The 12,160-nt window shown below is 45.3% G+C and overlaps 1 protein-coding gene and 1 pseudogene across 1 annotated transcript in view; both read left to right on the top strand.

Annotated features, from left to right (window-relative positions):
- Positions 1–6,325, top strand: part of Lzic (leucine zipper and CTNNBIP1 domain containing) — a 13,097-nt gene extending 6,772 nt beyond the window's left edge. The window contains exons 6-8 of the mRNA XM_028757908.1: positions 905–1,000; positions 1,413–1,494; positions 4,270–6,325. Of these exons, the coding sequence (XP_028613741.1) occupies positions 905–1,000; positions 1,413–1,494; positions 4,270–4,328 (237 nt within the window). The 3' untranslated portion in view covers positions 4,329–6,325. The remainder of the gene's footprint in view (positions 1–904; positions 1,001–1,412; positions 1,495–4,269) is intronic.
- A 1,980-nt stretch (positions 6,326–8,305) lies between these two features.
- On the top strand, positions 8,306–8,892 carry LOC114612796 (annotated as a pseudogene).
- The last annotated feature ends 3,268 nt before the right edge of the window (positions 8,893–12,160 follow it).

The raw sequence follows: 12,160 nt of genomic DNA, 5'->3' as shown, positions 1-12,160 counted from the left end.
ATGTGTACATGTGGGCATGTGTGCATGTGTACATGTGAGCATGTGGGTGTGTGTGTGTGGGCATGTGTACGTGTGGGCATGTGTGCATGTGTGCATGTGTACATGTGGGCCTGTGTGCATGTGTGCATGTGTACATGTGAGCATGTGGATGTGTGCGTGTGGGCATGTGTACATGTGTGCATGTGTACATGTGTGCATGTGTGCATGTGTACATGTGAGCATGTGTGTGTGTGTATGGGGGCATGTGTACGTGTGTACATGTGAGCATGTGGGTGTGTGTGTGTGGGCATGTGTGCATGTGCACACGTAGATAAATAAATGAGGGTAACTTTTTAAAACTTCAGAAACTTGGCCATGTAGTAGTGGTGGCACACGCCTCTAGTCCCAGCACTCTGGAGGCCGAGGCAGGCAGATCCAAGTTCGAGGCCAGCCTGTCTGTATAATGGGTTCCAGGACAGCCAGGGCTACATAGAGAAACCCTGTTTTGAAACACCAATAAATAAATAAATAAATAAATAAATAAATAAATAAATAATGTCAAGAACTTACCTGACAGCACTGCTACTGCCTAGATATTTCCAATTATTTCTATAGTTTTTATATTAACCAAATAGTTTTTGTGTTAAGAAGTAGGTCTGAGGGCTGGGGAGGTGTCTCAGTGGTTAAGAGCACTGACTACTCTTCCAGAGATCCTGAATTCAATTCCCAGCACCCACATGGTGGCTCCCAACCATCTGTAATGGGATCTGATGCCCTCTTCTGGTTTGTCTGAAGACAGTGACAGTCTATTCACATAAAATAAATAAATAAATATTTTTTTTAAAAAAAGAAGTAGGTTTGAGAAGGTGTTTTTTCTACAGAGAATGGTTTTTGCTCATGTGCATATGCCTTGCGTTCACTCTAGATGGACAGAGATCTGATGGTGGGGAAGCTGGAAAGAGACCTGTATACCCAGCAGAAGGTGGAGATACTGACGGCCCTCAGAAAACTCGGAGAGAAGGTACTGGCACTTAATTTAGTATGCTAGGTAGAACATTTGGTTTGATATAGAACTTACTTCCCTGTGATGTGCTCTAAGATATTTTTAAAAAAATATTTGTAGGTTTATTTATTAGATGTGTGTGAATGTTTTATCTGTTTGCATGTATGTATTATACGTGCGTGTGTGCTCGATGCCCATGGATGTCAGAAGACAGTATTAGCTCCAGGATCCTCTGGAACTGGACTTGTGATGGTTGGGAGCCAGCATGTGCGTGCTGAGAACTGAACCCGGCTCCTCTGAAAAAGCCTCAGTGCTTTTAACTGCTGAGCCATCTCTCCAGCACTGAGCCGACTTCACTGTGGCTCTTAGGACACACGTTTGCACACGTTTGCTCTTGCATTTGCTCACTCTACTTGTCTCACCCGTGTAGCTGACAGATGATGATGAAGCCTTCCTGTCAGCAAATGCAGGCGCTGTGCTCAGCCAGTTTGAAAAAGTCTCCACAGAGCTTGGTGAGTGGGTGCCCTCCCCTGGTGTCCTCCCTCCCTCCCTCCCTCCCTCCCTCCACTGCAAGGTTCTGTCCTCTCTCTCTCCTCTCTTGCTTGAAGTTACTCCTCCTCCTCCTTCTCCTTTTCCTATTCCCTCCCCCCCTCTCTCTCTCTCTCTCTCTCTCTCTCTCTCTCTCTCTCTCTCTCTCTCTCTCTTTCTTTCTTTCTTTCTTGTTTGAGACAGGGTCTCTCTGTGTAGCCCTGGCTGTCCTGGAACTCACTATACTGTAGACCAGGCTGGCTAGAGATCGTCCTGCCCCTGTCCTCTGAGTGCTGGGATCAGAGGTGTGCGCTATCACTGCCAGGCTACTCCCTCTTCTGTCTTTCTTTTTTTTCTGAGTAAACATAGATTTATTAAGGGGAAATGAGAGAACTCTCAAGCATAAAAGGGTCTCTAAGGAAAAAGTACTTTTTTTTTTTTTTTTTTTTTTGGTGAAGTTGGTGATTGAGCCCAGGACCTTGTGCATCTTTCTGAAAGCTGGGCTTGTATTTACAGAGAATATGCTTGACACAATGACCTTTTCTTGAGTTTAGAGTGAAGCATGATTTTGTTTTAAATTTTCTTTATGTGCATCTCTGTGAGGGTGTTTGTGCATTAGTGCAGGTACCCAAAGAGACCAGACAAAGGCATTGGATCCCCTGGAATTTGACTTAGAGGAAGTTGAGAGCTACCCTTGTGGGTGCTGGGAACTGAGCGTGGGTCCTCTAGAAGAGCGGCCAGAACTCTTTTTTTTTTTTCTTTCTTTTTTTTTGTTTTTTGTTTTTTTTTTGTTTTGTTTTTGTTTTTCAAGGCAGGGTTTCTCTGTGTAGCCCTGGCTGTCCTGGAACGCACTCGGTAGACCAGGCTGGCCTTGAACTCAGAAATCCACCTGCCTCTGCCTCCCAAGTGCTGGGATTAAAGGCGTGCGCCACCACCGCCCGGCCGAGCCGCCAGAACTCTTAACCACTGAGCCATTCCTCCAGTCTAGAAGTATTTTCTTTGTAAATCCATTTTACTTCATGCTTCTAAAAAGCTTCATTTTCATTTATATGTGTGGAGTGGATATGTATATACATACACATGGATGCAGAAACCCACGGAATGGAGCCACGGAATGGAGCCTTAGGTCCCTGAACCTAAGTTAAAGGTGTCTCTGAGGTGTAATGCAGGTGCTCCTGAGCCGTTCCTGGAGCACTAATCACCCTTAGTCTCTGAGCTGTTCCTCTAGCCTCAGACTTCTCCCTGTTCGCACAGGAGCCTTATCTGCCATCGAACTCAGCATCTTCCTGCCTTGACCTCCCAAGTGCTGGAAGCATGACTGTGTACCACACACCGAGCTCCGTATCCTAAAATAGAAATAAAGTAAGACAGATGAATTTTCAAAATATTACATGCCGTGGCTGGAAAGATGGTTCAACAGCTAACAGCATGGATGAACTGCTCCTCTAGAGGGCATGGGTTAATTTCCAACACCCATGTGTGGTACACTAGTATCTGTAACTCCACCTCCAGGGGATCTGATGCCATCGTTTGGCCCCATGGGTACCAGGCATGCACATAGTACACATTCCTATATGCAGACAAAACACCCGTACACAGAAAGAAGATTAAAATTATATATCTTTAATTAGTTAGTTAACTTACTATGTGTGTATGTGTGCATCTGTGAGCAATCATGCACACTTACTCTGTGTGTATGTGTGCATCTGTGAGCAATTGTGCACTTACTGTGTGTGTATGTGTGCATCTGTGAGCAATCGTGCACACTTACTGTGTGTGTATGTGTGCATCTGTGAGCAATTGTGCACACTTACTATATGTGTATGTGTGCATCTGTGAGCAATTGTACACTTACTGTGTGTGTATGTGTGCATCTGTGAGCAATCGTGCACACTTACTGTGTGTATATGTGTGCATCTGTGAGCAATTGTGCACACTTATTGTGTGTGTATGTGTGCATCTGTGAGCAATTGTGCATACTTACTGTGTGTGTGTGTGCATCTGTGAGCAATTGTGGACACTTATTGTGTGTGTATGTGTGCATCTGTGAGCAGTTGTACACACTTATTGTGTGTGTGTGCATCTGTGAGCAATCGTGCACGTGTGCTCACCCATTCTCGTGCACATGCCACCACAGTTATGGAGGTCAGGAGTTGGTTCTCTCCTAGTGTGTGGGTCCCAGTGCCTTTACCCTAACCCCGGCCCCTTTTGTGAGCTGCCCCTTTACTGTGTTGTCAAGGCTGGCCTTCAACCCTCAGCTCAAGTCATTCCCGTGCCCCAGCTCCTAAGTAGCTGAGCCTGAAGGTGCACACCAACAACCCCAGCTTTTTTGTTTCTTTTTTATAAGAATTACTTATTTTAAAATTACATGTATGACTGTCTTGGTTCCTTGTATGTGGAGTCCTACGAGTCCGTAGAGGGCACTGGGTCCCCTGCACCTAGAGTTAGAGCTGTGAGCAGATTTGTACGGTGGGAACCAGGTGTGGCTCCTCTGGCACGCGCTCCTCAGCACAGGTTATCTGTTCTAGAACAACGGGCAACTATAAGGCTAAATCAGGATTTTACATACGCTTTTCATACCTAGAGCTGAGTTAGGATCCCTTACCAGTAGGCCATTCTCCTAGTTGGACTGTCTGTTCGGGAGAAAGATCCGGGTGGCAGTGGCGCTGTAGGGCTAACACATCTGGTTTTCTGTTCTGTTCCTACCTGGGCTCTAAGTGCATTTGAAGCAACCTTTTTATTTTGTGTTTTTCCCTTAGGCTCTGGAGACAAGGTCCTTGCTCTGGCAGGGTTTGAGGTTGAAAAAGCCAAGAAATGACAAGGGTGGGTTTGGCTCTCCCAGCCCCATCCGTCCTGACACGGTGCTTTCATCCTGAGGACTCAGGCAATGCAAAGAAGTAGAGACTCTCAAAATGCAGCAACAGCCCAGGAACAGGTGACTTGGAAACACAGCGTGGCTTCTGCTTAGGGTCTTCATCCTTCTCTCTGTGGATATCCCTTCTTACATGACCCTGGGTTGTTGGGACAGAGGGAGGGACGGTGTTCACTGTGGTTTGTTTGGTTAAGATGTCTTGTTCTCAGTGCTGATGGAGTGAGTGAGTGCTATGAGCTAGTGACTGTCCTGACTTGTCTGCTTGCCTGGGATGAACAGCACAGTGATGTCTGTCACTGGCCCTACTGTGTCTGGAGAATCTTAGAAACCTTTTCGTCTTTACACAAGAAAACCAAGACTTAGAGCGCGTGATCTGTCTAAAGTCACATTAGAGGCAGAGCCGAGGCTGGGGCTCAGGTGTCCTGAATCCAAGTTTTATTTCTTTATTCTGTACTGTTTTTTTTTTCTTTTTAATAATAATTAACTTGTATTTGTGCAAGTTACCATCTATGAAACTTCAGTGTCCTAACTCAGTTGATGGGCACTGAGGGGCTGTTCCCAGCCTGTTTGTGGGCAGCATGAATGGGTCCCATTGTATCTCTGGGTTCCTAAGAAGCAACAATGGGAGCCCTGTTGAGAGCCTCCTGAAGTAACTTAACCCCCTGCCTTGTCTCAGTGGGGAAGCAATAGGAAGTGGCAGCCCTCTGTGTGTGACCTCTTGCCAACTCTGAGGGTGGTAACAACAAGCTACTATCAACTGTGCAGCTTGGGGAGAAACACAAAGGAAGTTATGAGGAGAGCAAGTGTCTCCCTGGAACCATGGCTCCGAATTGGCAGCCTCACGGCCTGGTCCCCACACTTTCCTCCCAGGCCGCGCCTGAATTATATTCCTCTCTGTGTTTCTCATTATTATTCTTTTTTTTTTTTTCCACTTTATACAAGTTAAAAACATTTTTACTGCTTCTTATAAACTAAAGTTCTGCTAGGTGCTTTGCCAACAAATTAGGGGACCTCAGCTATGTAAATGCCTTATTTGAAACTCGTAAAGTCTTTTGGACTTTTGGAGAGAGGTGGGTCTCTGAGCCAGCAAGATGGCCCAGTGAGTAAAGGTGCTTGCTGCCAAGCCTGATGCCCTGAGTTTAATTCCCAGATCATCTGATGAAGGAAGAAAATTGGCTTTTACAAGTTGTCTTCTGACCTCCACATATGTCCCATGGCCCATGTGTGTATACATGTACACATGCATTTGTATTCTTACACACTAAATAAAAGAAACAGTGAGGAGTCCCCCTGTGCTGGAGTCATGGGCTCAGGCGCTTTTCTAGTCACCTCCTCCTCCCAAGAAGCCGGTACTCAGATGAGCGCTGCTGTGCCTTACCAGTGGGCTGTCTCTATTCGCTGTTCAAGTGTAGCACACCAAGAAAGGCTGATCATCCACTGTAACCAGTGGTGCTGTATGTGTGCCACCACCGACCCATAGAGATAAGTCATATCAACACAGAAGTCACAGTTCCACACCGTGGCCTCAGTAATGCTGTGCAGCTACCAACCAAGCACCAAGTCCTGCCCATCACCCTGAAGGAGAACCTGGATCTGTTAAGCAGTCACTCCAAGATGCCTTCCTCCCAGCCTCCAGCATCCTCTGAGCTGCTCTGTTGTGTCTTCGGACTTACCTTTCTGGAGAGTTCATATGAACTTCGCATGTGATTATACACGGGGTGACTTGTTATGGATCTGGCTTCTTCATGCAGTATTTTTAGGGCTAATTCACATTGTAACATACTTTGAAACTTCCTTCATTTTTGTGCAAGCCTGAGTAATCCCTCACTGTGTGAATACTTCATTTTGTTTAGCCATGTGTTTGATGAGTGTCTGTGTTGTTTTCAGCTTTTGTCAACAGTGCCATTAAGACCATTTCTGCACAGGTACATGTTGAATTCCTATTTTCAGTTTTCTTTGGGTTGGTAGCTAGTTATAAAATTGTTGTGTGGAGTTTTAAGCTATAGTAAGATTGTCCTTTGCCTCATGCTCCCCCAGTGAACCAGGAATCTGGAGGTATTTCTCATGTGAAAAAGACTCATGTCTATCTGAAACCCTTAATGTCGGTGTGCCTTAACCATTCTTAAAAGAAGAGCACCAGGAGACTAGGTGTGATGACATACACCTGTGACCCCAGTACTGGGAGGCAAAGGTGGGAAATGAAGAGGTTGACGCCAGCCAGAGCTTCTTGGTGAAACCCTTTCTCAAGCAAAAAGCAAACAAAACCACCAGTAAGCATAGCTGAGGGACCTACTGTTCATCACGACTGTCTGCTCTACTTAAAGTAGCCCTCTGTTAAAGAGCCTGACACTCCGGGCACCTCAGTTACTTCAGCTTATGGAGCCTCGCTTTCTTCAGTGGAGCTAGGAAGACCTGCCTGTTAGTTACTCTGCATTTCCCTCCCTCAGTACCTGTTAGCCTTGGTACTGTTCAGACTACTGGACCATTCCAGTGCTCATCCTAGCACTGAGTGCTACCTGCTTCCCCAGTGTCGTTCACCAGTAAGTTCTGTACAAGTGCAATTATTAATGCTGGTAAGCCATGTCTCCTGCTCACCTGTTCATCCTTTCTGGAATTTGGAAGGTCTGTCATGTACAGCAGCTAGCCTTTTAATAGTCTTATATTAAGATGTTTTGGTGAAGATTCCTGCATTTCAAGCCAGGTGTGGTGGTACACACCTTTGATCCTAGCATGGGGTCGGGGTTGGGGGGGCAGAGGCAGGCAGGTCTCTGAGTTCCAGGCTAGACTGGTCTACAGAGTGAATACCAGGCCAGTCTACATAGCAAGACCATGTCTCAAAATAAATAAGTTTCTCATTTCTCCAAGAATTAGGGCTAAAGCAAAAATCTGTTCCAATGAGAGAGTGTCTAAATGCACTGTTAGTCAGACGTAGACTGTGTGTTTCGGAGATGTTGTTTGATCTTGAAAATGGTAGATCAGGTATTCTAGGCAGGCGGGTCTCCCAGGAGAAACTAAGGCTTTTGGGCAAACAGCTTAGAATCTCTGATTGTTAGGCCTTTCTCTGAAGACAGAGCCAAGGAAAGGCATGTCCAGTGAATAAAGATGGCGAGTCTTCCATTGACATGGTGGCTTTTTGCAGATGGACAATTGGAATCATTTCAGAGGAAGTGGTGAGCCTGGCCTTCACCTGCAGTGGTCGGCCTCCTTCCTGTCTGCTGTTCAGTGTGGTTTATTTTTCTCCATATTCTTTCTGTTACAAAGACCTTTCTATTACTTTGCCTCTCAAATGTTTTTCTAACATTAGTATGTAAATTAAAACTGTCAACATTCCCACAGACTCCCAGGAACAAATTGCAACATATAATTGTTTCCATTCTGTCTGACCCTGGAAGTCAGAAAAAATCCTAGAAACTGGAGGAATGTGTTCAATATTTCATCACATTTCTTTTTTATTTTTTTATTTTTTTTATTTTCGAGACAGGATTTCTCTGTGTGGCCCTGGCTGTCCTGGAACTCACTCTGTAGACCAGGCTAGCCCTGATTTCTCAAACTCAGAAATCCGCCTGCCTCTGCCTCCCAAGTGCTGGGATTAAAGGCGTGCACCACCACTGCCCAGCTTCATCACATTTCTAAAAGCCAGCTAAAAGTATGGCCCTAGTAGATAATCCCCGAGTATATGTCCCTTTGAAACCCTACTCTCCTCCATTTTGAGGTCTTTCTCACTATTTAAATTGACCTTGGGCTGAAGAGATGGCTTAGTGGTTAAGAGCACTGACTGTTCTTCCAGAGGACCCGGGTTCAATTCCCAGCATCCACATAGCAGCTTACAACTGTCTGTAACTCCAATAATTGACAGCCTCACACAGAAATATATGCAGGCAAAACACCAATATGTATAAAGTAAAAATAAATTAAGTGTTTAAAAGAGAAAAAAATTGACCTCAAAATACTGAGAGCATGTTGCTGACCGGTCCCTGAGGGCAAGGGTCAGTCTTTCCACATGGACAGCAGTTAAGAGGATACAGGCTACCTTCCACAGGAGGCCTACATGCTGCTGCGCCATGTCTCTAGTGATCCCTGAAAAGTCCCAGCACAATTTACTAGTGTTCAACACCCGTATCGATGAACAGCAGAAGATGGCCTTTGCCAGCACTGCCAGCACAGCCGTTAAGGTTGTGAGACAGATGCCCATGTGGTGTCGAGGAGGGCAGACATTGACCTCACCAGGCGGGCTGGAGAATTCACGGATAATGAGAGGGAACATTTGATCACCTTCATGCAGAGTCCACAGCAGAACAAGATCCCAGACTGGCTCTTGAAGGATGTGAAGGACTGAAAGTGCAGCCAGGTTCTGCCCAACGGTTTAGACAACCTGCATGGGGACCAGGAGCGGCTGAAGAAGGTTAGAGCCCGTAGGGGGCTGTGCCAGTTCTGGGGTTCATGTCCACTGTCAGCACACCAAGACCACTGGCTGCCTGGCTGTACTGTGGGTATATTCAAGAAGAAATGAGACTCCAGACCTTTCCTTTACTGTTATTGAATAGTGCCATATATATATATATATGTATTTTTTTTTTAAAGGTTTAAGGCTGTCAGCTGGAAGCATCCTAGTGTTTTGTCACTTATAAGAATTTAGTTGTTTACCTCTGTCAACTGGCTAGAACAGCTGGGACTTGGGGTGTAGAGGATTTGCTACACGTGTACAAAACCCTCCGAGGTCAGGGGCTGGGGTGGTGGAGGTCATTGTAAATCGCCACATCAGAAGAGCACATCCAACATCTAATGACAGCCTCAGGAAAGCCTTCCAGCTCCTTTGAGTCAGTGTCTCTCTCTCATTGGCCTCAAGCTCGACACACAGGCTAGATGGCTAGCCGGGGAGCTGACGACACCAGCCTGTCTCTGTGTTCCTAGTACTGGGATTAACCACCCTGTGCTTCCAAGCTGGGTTCTGGGTTCTAGGGATGGAATTTAGGTCCCTGTGTGTACAAGGCAACTTGTTTACTTACTGATGTCTCCCTCCAAGTTCTGGCCCCCACACCCCATTTCTGAGTGACAGCAGTCCTGTAAAGGGTCATTTCTAAGATCGTGTGTCAGCCATGGATCCTTTACCCCAGTTTCTAGCAACTACAACTGAATTTTTGATACATTACCCAACAGCAGCCGCAGGTAAAGCCATGTTCCAGACATAATTTCAGTACTGGAGTTAAGAATGTAAGTTTTCTTCTAAATTTTGTTCATTTTGACATTTTGAAACAGTCTCACTCAGTAGCTCAGGCTATCCTAGAATATACTGAACATTGCAGGCAAGCCTCATCCTGCCCAGCACTGAGATTGCAGACATGCAGCTCCAACCAGCTTCTAAGAGTTACCTGGTTACTCTGCAATAGGCAAGCAATTAGCTCTTCTCTCTCTCTTTCTTTCTCTCTTTCTTTCTTTCTTTCTCTCTCTCTCTCTCTCTCTCTCTCTCTCTCTCTCTCTCTTTCTTTCTTTCTTTTTGTCTCTTTCTTTCTTTCTTTCTTTCTTTCTTTCTTTCTTTCTTTCTTTCTTTCTTTTTATGTTATGTATGTGAGTACACTATCTCTATCTTCAGACACACCAGAAGAGGGCATCAGATCCCATTACAGATGGTTGTGAGCCACTGTGTGGTTGCTGGGAATTGAACTCAGGACCTCTGGAACAGTAGCCAATGCTCTTAACCACTAAGCAATCTCTCCAGCCTCTTACTCATTTTTATCACTGTCAAATTGCTGTATTATTGCCGGGCGGTAGTGGCGCACGCCTTTAATCCCAGCACTTGGGAGGCAGAGGCAGGCGGATTTCTGAGTTTGAGAGTTCGAGGCTAGCCTGGTCTACAGAGTGAGTTCCAGGACAGCCAGGGCCACACAGAGAAACCCTGTCTCAAAAAAACAAAAACAAAAAAAAAATTGCTGTATTATTTGAGGCTATACTATAAGAGTTTTTTAGGACTGGCAAGATGGTTCAGTGAGTATAGGCACTTGCTGCCAAGCCTGACAAACTGAGTTCAGTCCTGGGGATCCACATGATTGCAGGAGAGAGCCAGACGCCACAAGATGTCCTCTGAGACACACACGCGCACACACACACACACACACACACACACACAATTCTTTTGAGTCAGGTACTGGTGGCACATGCCTAATCTCAGCACTTGGGAGGCAGGTGGATCTCTGGATCAGCCTGGTCTACATAGTGAGTTCCAGAACTACCAGGGCTACATAGAAACCCTGTCTCAAAAAAAAAAAAATTAAAAAACATATTAAAGAGAAAATTTTACTTATGGAAAAACTGAAATTTCCTTTAGTTCTGACATTCTTTCCCAATATTCATTACCTGTTAACTGTGTCCCACTAGATACTGAGGTAGTTAACTTCAGTGATAATCAAAAAGACGGGTAGTTTTGATCAAAGTTGTAATCATTGGTCATATCTGTGGTATGGCCATGGTCTTAGGAAATTCGAAGCTTTGCCATTTCATCTTTGAAAATGGTGGTTGTTTTGTTAGAATCTTATGTTTATAGCAAATTTATCTTGAGTCCTGACAAATTATGCCTTAGGTCTGCTTTGACTGTACTGACACACTATCTCACATTTACTCAGTGTTTACTCTATTGGAGCACACAGCAAACCCTGTCCCTTGGCCTCAGCTTCGTGGGGCTTCCCTCAGGCTGTCTTCAGGAAGTATGAGTGGCTTCTTGCTGTGCCAGGAAATACCACGCACAAGGCTCATATGAAGGAACGTATCATAGACGCAGGGTTCTCAAGAATGGAAAACATGGAACCTGCCCTTTGTTCGTAAGCAGACATTCCTCTTCAGGAAGCCAGACCAGTCAGCAGCACCCTTTGTGCCAGCCTGGCACTTCTGACCACCTACTATGTTACTTGTGTCAGAGTAGGAGGTACATGGTGCCAAATTTGTTCATTTGGCTTTGAGACAGAATCTTACCTATAGCCCTGGCTGTCTTGGAACTCACGTGTAGATGCTTAGGCTGTCCTCAAAGTGCCTGCCTCTGCTTCCTAAATGCTGGGATTAAAGGTGTGTACACTCATCCCCTACAGTACTAGATTAATTTTGTTATAACCAAAGCACTGGGCAGATTGTCTTCAGTAGGCCTATAGCATCTGAAAACTCAAAGTGTGCTCAGAGAGTTTCTCTCTGCTGCAGACTTGGTGCTAAAGTCAAGGAAAAGGAAGTCCTCTGAGAAAATCTTAATGGTAATGGCTGCCAGGGGGGATGTTTCTTTTTGCCATCCTGTGATGTCATTGAATCTCTCATAAGAAATGTAATGAGTGGTGGCCTGGAGAGAGGCTCAGTGATTAATATCGTGGATTGAGTTCCTAGCATCCACACCTGATGGCTCACAGCTGCCTGTAACTCGGAAGCCCTCTTCTGGCCTCCAAGGGAGTATGCATGCTCCATCCGGGACCTCCCAAATACATGTAATTAGAAATAAAATCTTTTCGAGACAGGGTTTCTCTGTGTAGCCCTGGCTGTCCTGGAACTCACTCTGTAGACCAGGCTGGCCTCGAACTCAGAAATCCACCTGCCTCTGCCTCCCAAGTGCTGGGATTAAAGGCGTGCGCCACCACTGCCTGGCTGAAATAAAATCTTCTTTAAAACCTTAGTGCTGGTGTAGGTAAACACATTAGTTAGCTCCGATTTTTTGCTGTTGTTTCTAAAGTGGGTATTTGATACAGTGTTCCTTTTTTCTTCCAAATAAGTCATAAATGTTCACATCATTCATAATCATTAAGACGGAC

The sequence above is a fragment of the Grammomys surdaster genome, unplaced genomic scaffold (assembly GCF_004785775.1).
Source record: "Grammomys surdaster isolate TR1022 unplaced genomic scaffold, NIH_TR_1.0 126185, whole genome shotgun sequence".
NCBI lineage: Eukaryota > Metazoa > Chordata > Mammalia > Rodentia > Muridae > Grammomys > Grammomys surdaster.
Note: the sequence above shows the minus strand (reverse complement) of the source record. Positions and strands in the feature narration are given on the sequence as shown.